The sequence below is a fragment of the Mustela lutreola genome, chromosome 1 (assembly GCF_030435805.1).
Source record: "Mustela lutreola isolate mMusLut2 chromosome 1, mMusLut2.pri, whole genome shotgun sequence".
Classification (NCBI taxonomy): domain Eukaryota; kingdom Metazoa; phylum Chordata; class Mammalia; order Carnivora; family Mustelidae; genus Mustela; species Mustela lutreola.
Genome location: NC_081290.1, coordinates 756,747 through 772,790, shown reverse-complemented (window position 1 = coordinate 772,790; position 16,044 = coordinate 756,747). Strand labels below are relative to the sequence as shown.

The window sequence follows — 16,044 nt, the reverse complement described above, 5'->3', positions numbered from 1 at the left end:
GAAAATCCTACCTGGGCCCGTGTTTGACTAGAAGAAAATGATAAGGAGTTTGCGAGCCACATTTTTGGTTGACTTGCACCTTACTGATCAGGGAGGAGAACGGGCCAGAGAGGAACTCAGGGGCCTCTGCTGAACGTGAGGGACGCAGGATTCCCATAGCCCCTCACCCAGCCCCTTACCCAGCCCCTTATCTAGCATTCCTGGACCATCATAATCTTTTTTTTTTTTTTAAGTTTTATTTATTTGGGGTGCCTGGGTGGCTTAGTGGGTTAAGCGGCTGTCTTTGGCTCAGGTCATGATGTCAGGGTCCCTGGAATCGAGCCCCGCATCGGGCTCTCTGCTCAGCGGGGAGCCTGCTTCTCTCTCTCTCTCTCTGCCTACTTGTGATCCCTCTCTGTCAAAAAAATAAATAAGGTGATATCTCATTGTGGTTTCACCTTATTTATTTTTTTGACAGAGAGCGATCACAAGTAGGCAGAGAGCGAGAGAGAGAAGCAGGCTCCCCGCTGAGCAGAGAGCCCGATGCGGGGAGGGGGGTTGGTAGAGGGGGGGGTTATGGACACTGGGGAGGGTATGTGCTATGGTGAGTGCTGTGAAGTGTGTAAACCTGGTGATCCACAGACCTGTATCCCTGGGGATAAAAATATACTATATGTATATAAAAAATAAAAAATTTAAATTAAAAATTTTTTTTAAATAAATAAAATATTTTTTTAAAAAAAGGGAAAAAAAAGATCTTGTTTTATTTGACAGAGAAAGAGAGACATAGAGGGAATGCAAGCAAGAGGAGTGGGAGAGGGAGAAGCAGGCTTCCTGCTGAGCAGGGAGTGCGATATGGGACTCGATCCCAGGATCCTGGGATCATGACCTGAGCCAAAGGCAGAGGCTTAACGACTGAGCCACCCAGGTACCCCCATCATCATCTTCTGAATTATCAAAACCCCCACCTTTCCCAGTATCCGTCCTGTCCCATGTACATACACCCTCTTTAGAAGAAAGAGAGGAGGGAATTGCAAACATTGAAGCCCCAGTGTTAAGAAGATTGTTCTTGAACATCTCGTTTGCAGCTTCTAACAAAAGCCCTGCTCATCTTCAAACACCGACCACCATGGCATCACTAGTCCATTTTGGCCAAAGGCATGACCACCCGGATTGAGAAAAGCACAGGAAAACCCTTGAAATGATCTTTAAAAACCCACGAGGACATCGAAGAGAAACTAAACCAATGACTCTGCATTAAATCGGGGTTGTGGGTCTGTACCCGACACGGACAGGTCATGGCACATTTTCACTCTCCCAGGCTGTTCCTGCCCCAGGGTTAAGTGGTCTAAATCGACTGTATTTCTTCCGACTGACGCTGCTGTGCACTGTGTGGAAGCTGGCTGGAGGCTGATCTTACAGATACCTCTAAGTGACATTGTTAGAAACCCCACACCCATGAAGTACTGACATTTCCATCGGGACACTGTAGGAACGCTAATATTCCACCAAATGGGAGGCTGGCGGAAGGCAAGGACCGTGACTGTGTTTGCTGATCATTACACCCACTGTGCCTAGCTCAGTGCCTGGCGTATAGTAGAGGCTCAATGAACATTTGTTAAGTGAATGAAAAAAAAATCCACTGCAAATGTGGGCCTAAAAGAAGTATGCTTCGTCCAAATTTGATGATTTCTAAACATATTTTTAAAAGTATTCATTTTTCATCTCTTCACAAGCTATCACTGAGCACCTCTGTCATGGCAGGCACTGAAACAGAAAGATGAATGAGACAGGATGCCAGTTCTCATAAAGAAGAGGGGCCAATATTAGTGAGTGCAACTATAAGCTGGGCACTTTCTACTCTCTATTTCATCCTTCCAACAGCCCTGTGAGGTTAACATTATTTATTTCTTGCCCTTGTGTATACGGGAAGAGAGACTTGCACCAAGAACTACATCCAGCAAATGACAGAGCCAAGAATTTATTCTGGGACCTGAGTGTTTCCCTCTGCAATGCACTTTCTCCCCAACGTAAAGTTAAAATCACAGTGTGATGTTCTGTTAGGTGATGTTATGTTAAGGAAACTTAGGTTATTGAAAATTGAGTTGTAAATAAATAGTTTCCTTGGGAAAAGAGATATAAGAATTTTATGTTCTCAATTTCAAGTTATTTATGTTGGAAAAAGTTTTTTTAATATAGAGGTGCTTTGTAACCACATCATGAGAGTGTAATTGAAGTCTAGAAATAATGAATTGCTCAAACAAAACAAATGAAAATGACCAACTTCAGTCTAAATAGCATCTAAGATCCAAGTCAATGCGTTTCTAAATGATCGTTATCATAACTCATTGAAAGGATAACCAAACCACAACCCTGAGCTAAGACGACGGAGGTCAGAATACGTGTGGGCTAGTCCGCATCGCCCGTGGTGAGGGACAGAACACAAAGCAGAGAAGCTGCCCACCGCTCCTTTGTGTGCAACAGCTTTTCCCTGGGACCCTGGGACTAATTCCTAACTGCGCTTAAATCATAACCTGTAGACATCCGTAATAAGAACTCTGTTCCCTGAGCGATCTACTGTGCTGCATCCCACGTGCCTTATGAAGGCTTGAACCGTGGGAAATGAGTGGAGAAATGAAATGAGGAAATGAAACCTCAGACACGAGCGCAACCCGGAGGAATGCTCAAGGTCAGGCTGTCTCGTGGGGACGGGAGGCCCACTGAGCAGGTGGCCACATGGCTTGCACGGTTGAGCATCACAGATGGGCTCCTGGGTTGCCTGTTTCCCTGGACCCTAAAGCAGTTTTGAGAATCACCGTCTCAGAACTCTCTGGGTGAAGATGGCGTGGGGCCCAGAATGTTCCGCTACTAGAATAGTCCTAAAGGATATGGCCCAGTCCCAGGGCTGCGAGGACCCTCCGTTACATTTTTATAGTTTCCTGCAATTCTCAATTATTCTGTATCAGCTGTGTGAGTGAAGTCATACTCTGATTTTTACAGATGAAGAAACTGGAGACAGTAAGGGGTTCACAGCCAGCAACATCGGAGTAAGACCCAAATCCAGTCTTCCAGCGCCGTCTTCAACAGCCCTCTGCCATAGACGTACGGGGTGACCTTGGGGGTATGTTTTCTAGGAACAACAGCCGGAGAGTGGGACGCGCATTTGCCTATTACTGCTTCTAACCATACAATCTGTCCAGTTCCTTGACTTCAATAAACCTTGGTTCTCATCTGTAAGTGAGGACACATAGGACACCCAGCCCCTGGGGTGACTGTGGGGATCAAGTCCGATGCGCGGACAGCAGGCTCAGCACAGAACTCGGCCCTGGTTAGAGCCGGACGAATGCTGAGGGGTTTAGGGCATAGGCTTTGGGCAGAGGTATCTCTCTCCTCCTCTGTGGTTTAATATTCCTAGGGGTACAAAGCGCCTGGGGGACATTTTGCCACATCTAAAGCTACAAGGAGACAAAACTTGGGACAGACAGGGATGCTTGGGGACCTGAGCCCTGAGGCTGGAATGAGGAGGGTGGAATGACCACCCCACAGGGAGCGGATCTGTGCCGTCCCCACAGAGCTGTCTGTGCTGGGTCTCGAAGCCAGACGTACCCTCCATCCCCACCTGGAAAGCCATGGAGTTGGCAGCAGCCAGGAATATCCTCAGGGGCAGCTTGGCCTTGTAGGACCTGTGGCTCCACAAGCGATGGGCACCGGCTGTCACACCCAGGGCGTTCAGGAGGAAGCAGAAGTAGGCTGCAAGACACAAGCAGGGACAATGTCAGCAAACGTCACAAGCCTCTACACACCCCAGGCTTCTTTCTCTGCACAGAAACGCTCGGGAAACGGTGTCCGGAGAAGTGTGCAATGTGGAGGAAGAACTGATAACTTGGGGAAATGCAGCCCTTGGTGCTGATTTTCAGCCTTCCTGCACTGGGCAGATGCGGAGAGAACTTTCCGCAAGGAACCTTGACCTTTGAACATAACTTTTTCTCCTTCCAACAAATCTTTTATTTGCTCATGTTCCTTAACAGTCTTGATGCAAAGTCCTCATCACGTGAGTGTGTCTGTAATGCCTGCTCTCCATGGTGCTGAGACTGACCTCCGTGTTGCCTCGAAATCTCCACGCCAGGAAGAGTGTTACCTGAAGACCATATTTCTAAAGGGCAGTACCATCCTCACGGCTCCAGAGGCCTGGTTTGAGTGGAATCAGGCCTGACTTAAAAGCAGCGAGATCTGGCTCAGGACCGGTAAGAATGAGAATAGAACTGATGGCAGGGACGCCTACGATTCGGCTTCCGAAGGTCCCCTTAACACCAACAGCATGACCTGGAATCACAAGGATGGCCAGGTGGGGGATGTTGTTAGAGCTGCTTAAATGGAGTGTGTTATCTGCCACCCACTTAAATGTATTATCCTTAAGCCTTATAACACACTGTGCTGTCCCACTTCACAGCTGAAAAACTGGATCTCCGAGAGTTAATCCTGCCTATAAACCCAAGTCGACCTAGTTCCAAAGTCTCTGCCAAGAGACCCGGTATTGCCCCCCATGTGGCAGCGGCGGGTGGCTCTTCATACGAAGACTCGGGAGAGGTTATGAAAGCATGGTGTGGAGGGGACGCCCGGGATCCCCAAAACCACGATTCCGAGATGACCACAACTACTCGTGCTTTCACAGCAATATGCCCACACAATGCTGAACGTCTTCCTTGGATTGCCTTATGAAAAACACCCCAAATAATCCTATGTGGTTTATATTTTATTAGATCCATTATACAGATGAGAAAACCAAGGCTTTTTCTTTTGTATTATGTTATGTTAGTCGCCATACTACATCATTAGTTTCTGAAGCAGTGTTCCGGGATTCATTGTTTGCGTACAACCCCCAGTGCTCACGCAATCCGTGCCGTCCTTAATACCCACAGCCAGGCTCACCCACTCCCACCTCCCACCCCCCTGTCCTCTAAAAGCCTCAGTTTGTTTCCCGGAGTCCACGGTCTCTCATGGTTCGTCTCCCACTCCGATTTCCCCCCTTCATTTCCCCCTTCCTTCTCCTAATGTCCTCCGCGCTATTCCTTATGCTCCACAAATAAGTGAAACCATGTGCTAATTGTCTTTCTCTGCTTGACTTATTTCACTCAGCATCATCTCCTCCAGTCCCATCCATGTTGATGCAAAAGTTGGGTATTCATCCGAGAAAACCAAGGCTTAAGAAGTTAATTAATTTCCCAGTGTCACAAAGCTAGGAGGTGTCTTTGCTAAGAGTCAAACCCTCGTCTGTCTGAACCAAGAACAGAGCTCCTAACCTCTACTCTCCACTCTGCCTCTGGGAGACACCAGCTAGGTCCTATCTTTACTTCTCTATACTCCGCCACCATCCTTCATATTGGACCCTAATCTAAATTTAAAAGTGAGCTGCTTCCGGGCCCCTGGCACCCAGTCGTTAAGTGTCTGCCTTCGGCTCAGGTCATGACCCCGGAGTCCCTGGATCTAGTCTCCGCATCAGACTTCCTGTTTGCCGGGAAGGCTGCTTCTTCCTCCTCCACTCCCCCCTGCTTGTGTTCCCTCTCTCGCTGCTGTGTCTCCCTCTGTCAAAGGAATAAATAAAATCTTAAAAAATAAAATAAAACTAAATAAAATAAAAGTGAGCCACTTCCTTACCTCGGCAGACAACTCTAAACCAAGCTATAAGCAGGTGAGATCAGGCAGATTATCCTGCACAACCACCCCAGTGCATGGCACACACAGGCCCCCCACGAAGAACTGGCAGCAAACAAGCCATCAACGGTGGGTCCATCATGGAACAATTGTGAATGGCTCCAGGACAGGATGCATTTGGGGAGCCCATTATAGCACTTCTTTAGAAGAATTACTAGGGTAACCTCAGTGTCAATAGACATATTTAAAAGTAGAACCATATTACATCTCCCAAAAGTCAAGTCTACTGATCTTGGTTTCAGTCCATATTTACATGGGTCTAAAAGCAAGACTTGCCCTTGGCGCTGAGATTAATGAGTCTCTGAATACATGTGGTTTTCATGAAGTTGACAAATCATTCCTTACTTGAAAGGTTAAAAACAGAAAAACAATCTGCCCATAAATCACAGAAAGTCAGAGTATATGAAAAGCTCTGGTCTTTCTTGTTGCTATGACTTAACCGTGGTCATGAGTCTATGAAGTGAGCAGCTATTTTCCGTGTCACCCCTGGCTTTCATGTCTCTACATACAATTTTTTCCCAACTGTCAAGTACTTGGGGAACAAGTGAGACTGTAATGGAAAAATTCAATGTGACCCTGTCTCCCCAGCGGATTAAGACTCTGGACCTCGGCTATAATCAAGTGAATTCCAAGACTCCATGAAAGGCACTGGCCACAAAAGAATCCATTCAGCGTACAGCTCCCAGACCAGGCCTTATCACAGAGGATGGCATTGTCTTGTCCTATTCGGGATCTCCGGTATTGCAGGGCTCGCTGACACGGCTGGTCTGCCCTGGGCTGGAGTGGCTACTGGTTTTGCATGGTCCTTCTTCTGGCAACAGGAATGTGGCCACGGAACCCAGGCCGGCCTGGTGTAGAAGCCCTGGCAGTGGACACCTGACCCAGCTCTTCTCTCCCTTCTTGCTCAAAGACTAAAGGTCACACTCCAAGGCATGACTGCAATAGTAGAGAATGAGGCCAAGACGGTGGGACATGGAGATGGTGGAGGTGCCAACAAGAGTCTGGAGGACAGCTGCCTGCCCTGGGCTGCTAGCTGCAGCTCCCAGTTCCACGGCTCCTTTGACCCTGTGTGTCTCCTGGTATTTCTCCTAGTTATGGGAGCCAACCAATCCCTTTTTCTTACTGAAGCTAGTTCGCTCTGGATTTCTGATACTAAAATTCTGCAGAACCTCTAAGGAAGAAAGCAACCTTCTGGCCATAGCCCAAATGAATACAAACTACAAAAACCCTGGCCTGAGTATGAGGTTGTTCTACTAACAGGACTCAGTTTTCCAATTCTGCTAGGGCCAATCTGAGAGGCTCTTAACCTCTCTTCTCTGATCTTTGTGGATATTAATATCCAAACTAGTTTTCAGAAGGATGTTGGCTAGTTGGCTCTGAGACACTGAACTATTCAGATACAGAATTGATAACTTTGGGGGAAGAAGGAGTAACAAATAGTGTTAATAACTTTATCAAATAGCTTATACCTTGTAGAGAAGGGTGCTAGATCAATAGAATTCAGAATCACAAAATTGCCTGGTAAGCAACAAACTCATTTATTGGTCTGGGTGCAAACAAGAGTCATCAATTCTGGTTAGCTCAACCCAAAAAGAAATGTACTAGAGAGGTGCTAAATAGCCTACAGATCTCATGGAAGGGTTGCAGGACAGTTTTGGTACAGAGCCTCCAAGACGGCCCCAGTGCTCCCTGTCTCCTGGCCAGGGAGTAATGTGCTTCTTTAGTAATGTGCTTCTTTCTTTTTTAAAAAATAAAAATTTTATTTATTTATTTGACAGAGAGAGAGAGAGATCACAAGTAGGCAGAGAGGCAGGCAGAGTAGGGAGGCGGGGGGGGGGCAGGCTTCCTGCCAAGCAGAGCGCCCAATGTGGGGCTCAATCCTAGGACCCTAAGATCATGACCTGAGCTGAAGGCAGAGGCTTAACCCAGTGAGCCACCCCGGCACCCCTAGTAACCTGCTTCTAACCAAAGAATATAGTGATGTTGAGGGAATGTTGGTTCTGTGATTAGGTTACAAGAGATTGTGACTTCTGTTTTGCTAGTAGAGTCTCTCTTGTGTTGGCTTTGATGACGTGAGCCACCATACTGGGACAGCCCGTGCAGTAAGGAAGCAAGGGTGGCCTCCAGCCAACAGCCAGGGAGGAAGTAAGACTTCAGTCCAATAATCCTCAAGGAACTGAGTCCTGCCAAAAACAGTGAAAGTGAACTTGGAAGCAGATCCTTCCCCAGTTAAGCTTTCAGATAAGACAGGAGCCCAGGCCACACAGGGCTGCCTTGTGAGAGATCCTGGAGCAGAGGCCCCAGCTCCAGTGTTACCCAGATTCCTGCTCTACAAAAACTTGGAGGAAGTAAAGGTGTGTTGCCTTAAGCTGCTACATTTTGGGTTATTTGTTCTGCAGCAATGGTTAACAAATGCAAGACTTCAGTAGCAACTTCATCTCAAGGGTGGGAAGGTACAGTTTACATCCTGGCTTAAGAACAGCTATCAGTAGGGACCAAAAGTAGATTCGTGTCTCAAGGGGCCGGGAGGGCAGGGAGGGGGAATGACTGCTGGTGGGTACAGCGTTTGGTGTGAAGTGTAAAAATGTTTTACAACGTTTTCTTTTTTTTTTTTAAGATTTTATTTATTTATTTGACAGACAGAAATCACAATTAGGCAGAGGCAGGCAGAGAGAGAGCAGGAAGCAGGCTCCCCACTGAGCAGAGAGCCTGATGCGGGGCTCGATCCCAGGACCCTGAGATCATGACCTGAGCTGAAGGCAGCGGCTTAACCCACTGAGCCACCCAGGCGCCCCTTAAAACTGGTTTTGATAAAAGTGGCACAATTGCATGAATATAATAAAAACCAATGAATTATATACTTCAAATAGATGAACCATATGCTATGAGTTTATAACTCAACAAAGCAGTCTTTAAAAACTATTACTGAATTCCTATTAGACTTTGTTATGATGCGTATTTTCTCAATGTAAAATAAAATAGACACGTCACAAAAGGGAATGGAACGAAACCATTTGCTGAGGGTGCAGGGAAAGACATCATCACCTCTGCACACTTGGCACCACTGGGCCCTCGTGTCATGCTGCCGTCTCTTCAGTCTTCCACAGCTGCCAAGAAGAGTCTCTCTTTGACCCTTCGCCTATGTCTGAATCTATCAAGACCCAAGATTCTGAAGCCCCTATTTGTCCGTGCGCCAATCGCAAGCCCAGCTCTAGCTGCCAGCAGCGGGGGGGGGAGACTCCACAGTCCCTTTAATTTCCGTGACGGAAGGCGGAGCCTCCAGCCACGCTGAGTCTTCAGTCGGAGCAGTGTTTAGAGAATTGTTGTCGTGAACCTCTGGACTGCACAACCACAAAACAGTCCTGGAGAGATGTTAAGAACCAAAAATTAAAACTCCCTTAATTCTGGACCTGCAGAGGGAGAGACGGGCAGCTCTTTGAGACCCACCACGCTAGCAGAGCAGCAACTGGCGGCTCTGGTGCGTGTTGTCTGTTTCCCTCTATGACCAGCACGAAAGCTACTAAATAATAGAAATGGCTCTTACTGACCAAGAGCTCCCTGCGCCAGGCCCTGTTCTCAATAGTTTCTGCCAGGGGTGCCTGGTGGCCCAGACGGTTAAGCATCTGACTCAGGATTTTGGCTCAGCTTATGACCCCATGGGTCATGATCTCATGAGTCATGGGACTGAGCCCTGGTACAGCTCCATGCTCAGCAGAGAGGGCCCGAGATTCTCTCCCCCTCGGCCCCTCCCCCATTCATGTTCTCTCTCTCTCTCTCTCTCTCTCTCAAATAAATAAATAGATCTTAAAAAAATAAACAGTGTATACACAATAACTGGATATTCGCCTCAGGTCTAGGGTCGGTGATGTGACTCCCAGCTCATACGCGAAGGCAGTTAGACCGAAGTGTTGCAGCCGGGTTGCAGTCTAAGGCAGGAAGACCCCATTCGGCACCTCCAAGGGCTGCTTGACCTCTCGGGGTTGCCTTGATTGCAACGAGAGGAGAGGAGAGCCTGAACGCGCCGCGTCCTTCTAGTCAGCTCAGAACAGCTCAAGACCCTTGCTCCGTGTGTTGCCTTCCCACTGTCGAGTCTACTGCCACAATGCCCGTCACTCCGCACGCATTCCACCTCAGCTTGCCCTGGGGCACCAGACAACCCATGGATTCGTGAGACGGTCTGCCGAGCTCCTCTCACAGACCATGCACTCGGCTCTAACGGGTCCACCAGGTGGCCGCCCGACAATGGAACTTTGTCTCCTCACGTTGGTAGGAGTTTGAAAAGTGAGTTATTTACTACATAATTATAAATTATAGCAAGTGTTGCACAAGAGACAAACAGCATAACATAAGAGAGATTAAAAGGGGGATAATTTAGGGGCATCCGGTTGGCCCAGTTGGAAGAGCATACGACTCTTGATCTCAGGGGCGTGGGTTCAAACCCCGCACTGGCTGTAGAGATTACTAAAGCATAAATACATAGAAGGGGGATAGTTTAGTTTGGGGGACTGGAGAAAACTCTGCAGCAGACACCAGAATCAAGCTGACACCTGAAGGAGGAGAAGGAGGCAAGAGGAACCCAACGTGCAAAGACGGGGCTAGAGAAGGGGTCTGGTAAGAAGCTCGTCTCCGACCACCTCACACCCACTCGTCTCCGACCACCTCACACCCACTCGTCTCCGACCACCTCACACCCACTCGTCTCTGACCACCTCACACCCACTTAGAGGACGACCAGAACAAACAGAAACAAACAGAAAATAACGAGCGCTGGCAGGGAGGTGGAAAAATTGGAACCCTTGTGAACTGCTAGCGGGGATGAAAACGATGCAGCCGCCATGGCCAAGCTGGGTGGTTCCTCTACGAGTTCAACAGAATTGCTGTGTGATCCCGCAATTCCGCTCCTGGCTCTGTACCCCGAAGGACTGGACGCAGGGCCTCGAACAGACACTCGTTCCCCCACTTCCGGCCTGGACAGCGAGAGCTTCGATAGTGGGCTCTGGAGGCAGAAACCTGCCAGGAGGTGTGACAAGCACCCACGGAACTGTCTCACACCAAGGGGAGGGGAGGGGTCGCAGTGGAGCAAACAGGCAGGACAGCGGCTCCTGGGGATACGGCCAGGTGGGGAGGGCCAGGAGGGCCATGCGGGGACATACTGCGCTCAGACGCTGCTTCACTGGCCAGCGCAACTGCCCTGAAAGTCAGCTCGGGGCTCTGGCCAGTAAACAGCCGCTTCCCCTCTCCGTCCGGTCCTCCCAAGGTGCAGAAGACAGTTAAGGAAAGGCCCACAGACCCACAGACAGACGCAGACAGAGAGACAGGAAGAATATATATACACACGTATCCGTACGTGACTGGCAACACGGCCTGATAGTTGGGAGGAACCTGGGACTGAATCCCTGGTCTATCACGTAGTGTGACAAGCTCTAAACTTCGGTTTCTCCATCCGTGAAGTGGAGGAAACACTATCTGCTTCACAACAGACGTGTCATAAAGATTAGAAGAGGTGAGCACGCAAGATGCTCCTGTGCCTGGGGGGCAGCGAGCTCCGGTTCACATTGTCACCCCAGTCGGGGCCTCGGAAAATGTTCCCTGAGAAGCCCCCTGGGGACACCTGCCTTTGTCATCACTCTAAGCCCGTGGTTCTCAAGGGGCTAGGTGATTCTGTGTCCTCCTTCCCCTGGGGGACACTTAGCAAAGCCTTCAGACATTCCTGGTTGTCACCACCCCAGACCGGAAGGTAGAGTCCAGGGACGCTGCTGAGCCCGCGGAGTGCCCAGGCTCCCCCCCAACAAAGAATAATCATTACCAAAATGTCAGCAGCACCGAGGCAGAGAATCCCGCTCCGTTCCCAGACGAGCCCTTGGAAGCTTTCTCGCTCACGCTCCCCACGCGACTACACTTGTCCTTACTCTTTTACAGCTCTGGCTTCACTGCGAGCCGAGGCAGTAACTTGTCTCTGAAATTGCTTAAGAAATCGGCTGAAAACAAAAGACGAGGATGAGAGGTCAGTAGGATTTTCGGTCGCCCCTTCTCCCACTTCAACGTGCTCTTCGTACCCCAGGGGATCATGTTTAAACGCGCCCCCTGCCGAGATTCGGAGTCCGCCATCCGGGAAGGGTTCACGGGAGGTTCTGACCCAGCGGGCCCCGGGCCCGGGCTGTGTAGCCGTCCTGCCCTGAGACAGAGGGCCTGACCCAGGGCTGCCCGTGACCCGGCGAGGCCCTCCGTGGCCACTCATCTCACGAGAGGATGTTCCGAAGAATTTTGACCAGACTTTACATCCTCCCTTTAAAGGTCTGGGTTTACAAGTTCAGAGATTCTAAATCTCTAAAATCCTCGCAGCTACGATTTCAGCCGCTCCCGAGAAAGGGCCTTGCGGGCTGAGAAGCGAAGGGCTTCCCTCTAGTTGAAGCCGCCAACGCCTCCTGTCCGTGCGTAGCCGCCCGCCCTCCACGAAACCGCTTCTCCCGCGCTGCGCGGCTGTCCTTGGGCTCTCCACCACGGCTCGAATCTCTGAGCAACCGCCGGCATCTTCGCGGAAGATGTAACAGAAAAGGAATGGAATTAGAGAAAATGTATTTCGTGCGTTTTGGAAGAACTGCCTATTTTCCTCAAGTGCCTCCTGCCTTCTGCTAGGTCGCGGAAAGGATGCTACGGTTCTGAGCAAATGCGACTTCTCCTGGTTGGCTTCTAGCTTATAGGACAGACGACACAGCAGATCACTAAGAAACAAGAGTGTACCGTATCTCACTACTACCCTGCTACCGCACCACACGACGTGCAATTCAAAAAAAAAAAAAAAAAAGAAGAAGAAGAAGAAGAAGAAGAAGCAGGGGCGCCTGGGCGGCTCAGTCGTTAAGCATCTGCCTTTGGCTCAGGTCGTGATCTCGGGGTCCTGGGATCAAGCCCCACATCAGGCTCCCTGCTCAGTGGGAAGCCTGCTTCTCCCTCTCCCACTCCCCCTGCTTGTGTTCCTTCTCTCTCTGTCAAATAAATAAATAAAATCTTTTTTAAAAATAAAAAATTTAAAAAGAAGCAGGAACTCAAGTCTTTTCTGTAGATCTCACTTCAGGCCCTCAGGCTGGGCCTGGCACCCGCGCCGGACACTCCCCGGCCCTGTGTTTCAATACGGCAACCAGCACACGGTAATAAATAAGGAGTTTCTGAACTAATGCCAGCCTCCCCTCTAACACATAATCTCCAGGAGGGCAGAGACTCTGTCCGTCTTTCCACGTGGCCTCCGCCGGCACCTGTGCAACTCACTTAGCCAGAGAAAAGGTCTCACTGCACAGCTCACGGCCACGGGCTTCACTCGCACGGGGACCACCCAGCGGCCATCACAGCTCCGGGGTCCGCACGCGCTTTCTCTCATCAGTTTCACACCTGCTCCACCCCCCTCGCCCCTACACCACCCCGTAACTTTGCTTCTGATTTCAGGGAGAACAGCAGAACCTCCTCAGGCTCTGCCCCCACCACCGCCCTCCAGCGTCCGAGCCCGGGTACCCCAGCCTTCTCCACTACGACGAGGCCGGTCCGCACACCCAGTAAGGCAGGCCCTCCTCACGCATCTCACCCGTCCTACCCCGTCGCTCCGCAGCTCTCCCTCCCCTCGTGTGCTCCGTACTACTCCCACCAGCCCACAACTGCACTTGCTTCTGTCACGTTAAAAAAACATTAAAAAACAGGCCACCTGGGTGGCTCTGGCAGTTAAGGGTCTTCCTTCAACGCAGGTCATGGCCCCAGGGTCCTGGGATGGAGCCCCAAGGCAGGCTCCCTGCTCTGTGGGGAGCCTGCTTCTCCTTCTGCCCCTCCCCCCCCCCCAGTGTGTGTGCGTGCTCCCTTCCAGACCTCACAAAAGTAAATAAATAAAAAAGGTTTAAAAACATGAAAAGACTTCTCTTGATCCCACCTCCCCACCTAGACCCTACTGCATCTCCTGGGCCCTCACGGCGAAGCCTCTGAATGGCTGGTCTCTCTCCGGCAGGTTACAGGGCTCCGCTTCCCGCCTCCCATTCTCTCGTAAGCCCCTCCCTGTCTGCTCTGACCCGGGGCCAGACGACACAGAGCTGGTCCTTGACTCGGGGGCAGCCTCTGGAGGCACCGCAAACACCCCTCACGTGGGTGACGGCAGCACGGACGGGGAGGGACCGCGCTACGGGAACCCCTGCGGGACAGGCCTGGCCTGAGGACAGGCGTGGGGTGTGAAGGCTTCGGGCCTCCAAGCAGAGCGAGCGGTCCGGCTCGCTGCGGGGGGAGGGGAGGGCGGGGGGGGGGGGTAAAACGAAATGAGAAAATCTCACAGGGGCTGACCAGAAAGGCACTTAAATATGATGCGGAGAGACAGCAGGGGACCCAGAATCTCATTCACACGACCAGCCTGAGACGGGCAGACGGGAGATCGTTGTGGAAGACAGTGCGGTCGATGAAGTGAAGCAGCTGGGCGGGAACCTCTCCGTGTGCCGCCGCAGTCACACTCCCCGTCACGTGCCTCGTGGCCTTGGAGCTCGGCCTCCGTCCGCCGGACCGGTGGCTTCTAGGCTGGGCTACCTCCAGCAGATGACTCGAGGGCTTGATTTTTTTTCCCAAGATTTTATTTATTTATTTCAGAGAGAGAGAGAAAGCTCGAACAAGCATAAGTAGGGGGAGCAGCAGAGGGAGAGGGAGAAGTAGACTCCCTCTGAGCAGCCGGCCAGAGTACGCAGGGCTCCATCCCAGGACCCTGAGATCATGACCTAAGCTGAAGGCAGACACACAACCAACTAATGGAGCCACCCAGGAGCCCCTAGTTGAGGAGCTTTTAACTCTAAACACATAGGGTCACCTGGGGGCTCAGTGGGTTAAGCCTCTGCCTTCGGCTCAGGTCATGATCTCAGGGTCCTGGGATCGAGTCCCACATCGGGCTCTCTGCTCAGCGGGGAGCCTGCTCCCCCCCCCCTCCGCCTGCCTCTCTTACTTGTGATCTTTGTCTGTCAAATAAATAAATAAAATTTTTTTAAAAAACCAAAACAAAATTTTATACACATGTCCTAGGGCCTTACACTGACAACTCTGGGGACCCCAAACGCTAAGAAAGCGACGGACAAAGACAGTGGCCCTCGGACAGACAGGCCCACGAATCACCTGGGGCTCTTGTAAAACTGCAGACACAGCTCAGAAGGTCTGGGTGGGGCAGGAGAGTCTGTCTGTCCTACAAGCCCCAGGCCGCACCACAGGTCCCCAGGCCTCTGTCGCGAGGACCACACTTGGAGCTGCAAGGCCCGCCCCGTCTCTGCAGAGACTCATTTAGGACCAAGGAAACCTGCCTTCACCCTTGGCTTAGTGATGTGGGCAAGAGGTGTTTTAGTGACAGTCCAGGATGGAAGTCTCGTCTCCCTACCGTCTGCCCTCTGCTCATTCTTCCTTCCTTCCTTTCCTGCTTTCTTTCTTTCTTTTCAGGTAGAGTGGGAAAAACAGTACTTAAGGCAGATTTTAAAGTTTAGAAGATGAGACAAGGATTGCCCTCAAAGCATCACAAAACGAATTCTATAATGTAAAAACATAAGAACTGAGCTGCTTAATGTCCACAATAGCCAAACTATGGAAAGAGCCTAGATGTCCGTCCACAGATGAATGGATCAAGAAGATGTGGTATATATACACTATGGAATACTATGCAGCCATCAAAAGAAATGAAATCTTGCCATTTGCGACAACGTGGATGGAACTAGAGGGTATTCTGCTTAGTGAAATATGTCAATCAGAGAAAGACAACTATCATATGATCTCCCTGATATGAGGAATCTGAGAGGCAGGGCGGGGGTTATGGGGGGAAGGGAAGGAAAAAATGCAACAAGACGGGATCGGGAGGGAGACAAACCATAAGAGACTCTTCATCTCAGGAAACAAACTGAGGGTTGCTGGGGCTGGGATGGAGTGGCCGGCTGATGGACACGGGGAGGGTCTGTGCCATGGTGAGTGCTGTGAAGTGTGCAAGCCTGATGACTCACAGACCTGTACCCCTGGGGCTAGTAATACATTGTACGTTAATAACACACACACACACACACACACACACACACACGCACACACGAACTGAGCTGCTAAAAGAGCCAAGGCTGACGATCATTTGCACCTCGCGGTCCCATCTCCACAGCTCAGTGCAGGCCGAGGGCTCATTATAGCAAAAATGTCCCTTAACCAGAATAAGAATTTGTTAAACAGACGGGGCGCCTGACTGGCTCAGTCCGTTACGCATCCAACCCTGGATCTCAGGCTCTGAGTTTGAGCCCTGCACTGGGCTCCTTGCTGGGTGTGCAGCCCATTAAGAAAAAGAAGAAGAAGAAGAATTTGTTAAACAGAACGTTAAGGGCTCGT

The 16,044-nt window shown here is 50.4% G+C and overlaps 1 protein-coding gene across 1 annotated transcript in view; it reads right to left on the bottom strand.

Moving 5' to 3' along the window:
• SCD5 (stearoyl-CoA desaturase 5) overlaps positions 1-16,044 on the bottom strand; it is a 142,363-nt gene that overhangs the window by 53,031 nt on the left and 73,288 nt on the right. The window contains exon 2 of the mRNA XM_059151932.1: positions 3,599-3,729. Within this exon, the coding sequence (XP_059007915.1) occupies positions 3,599-3,729 (131 nt within the window). The remainder of the gene's footprint in view (positions 1-3,598; positions 3,730-16,044) is intronic.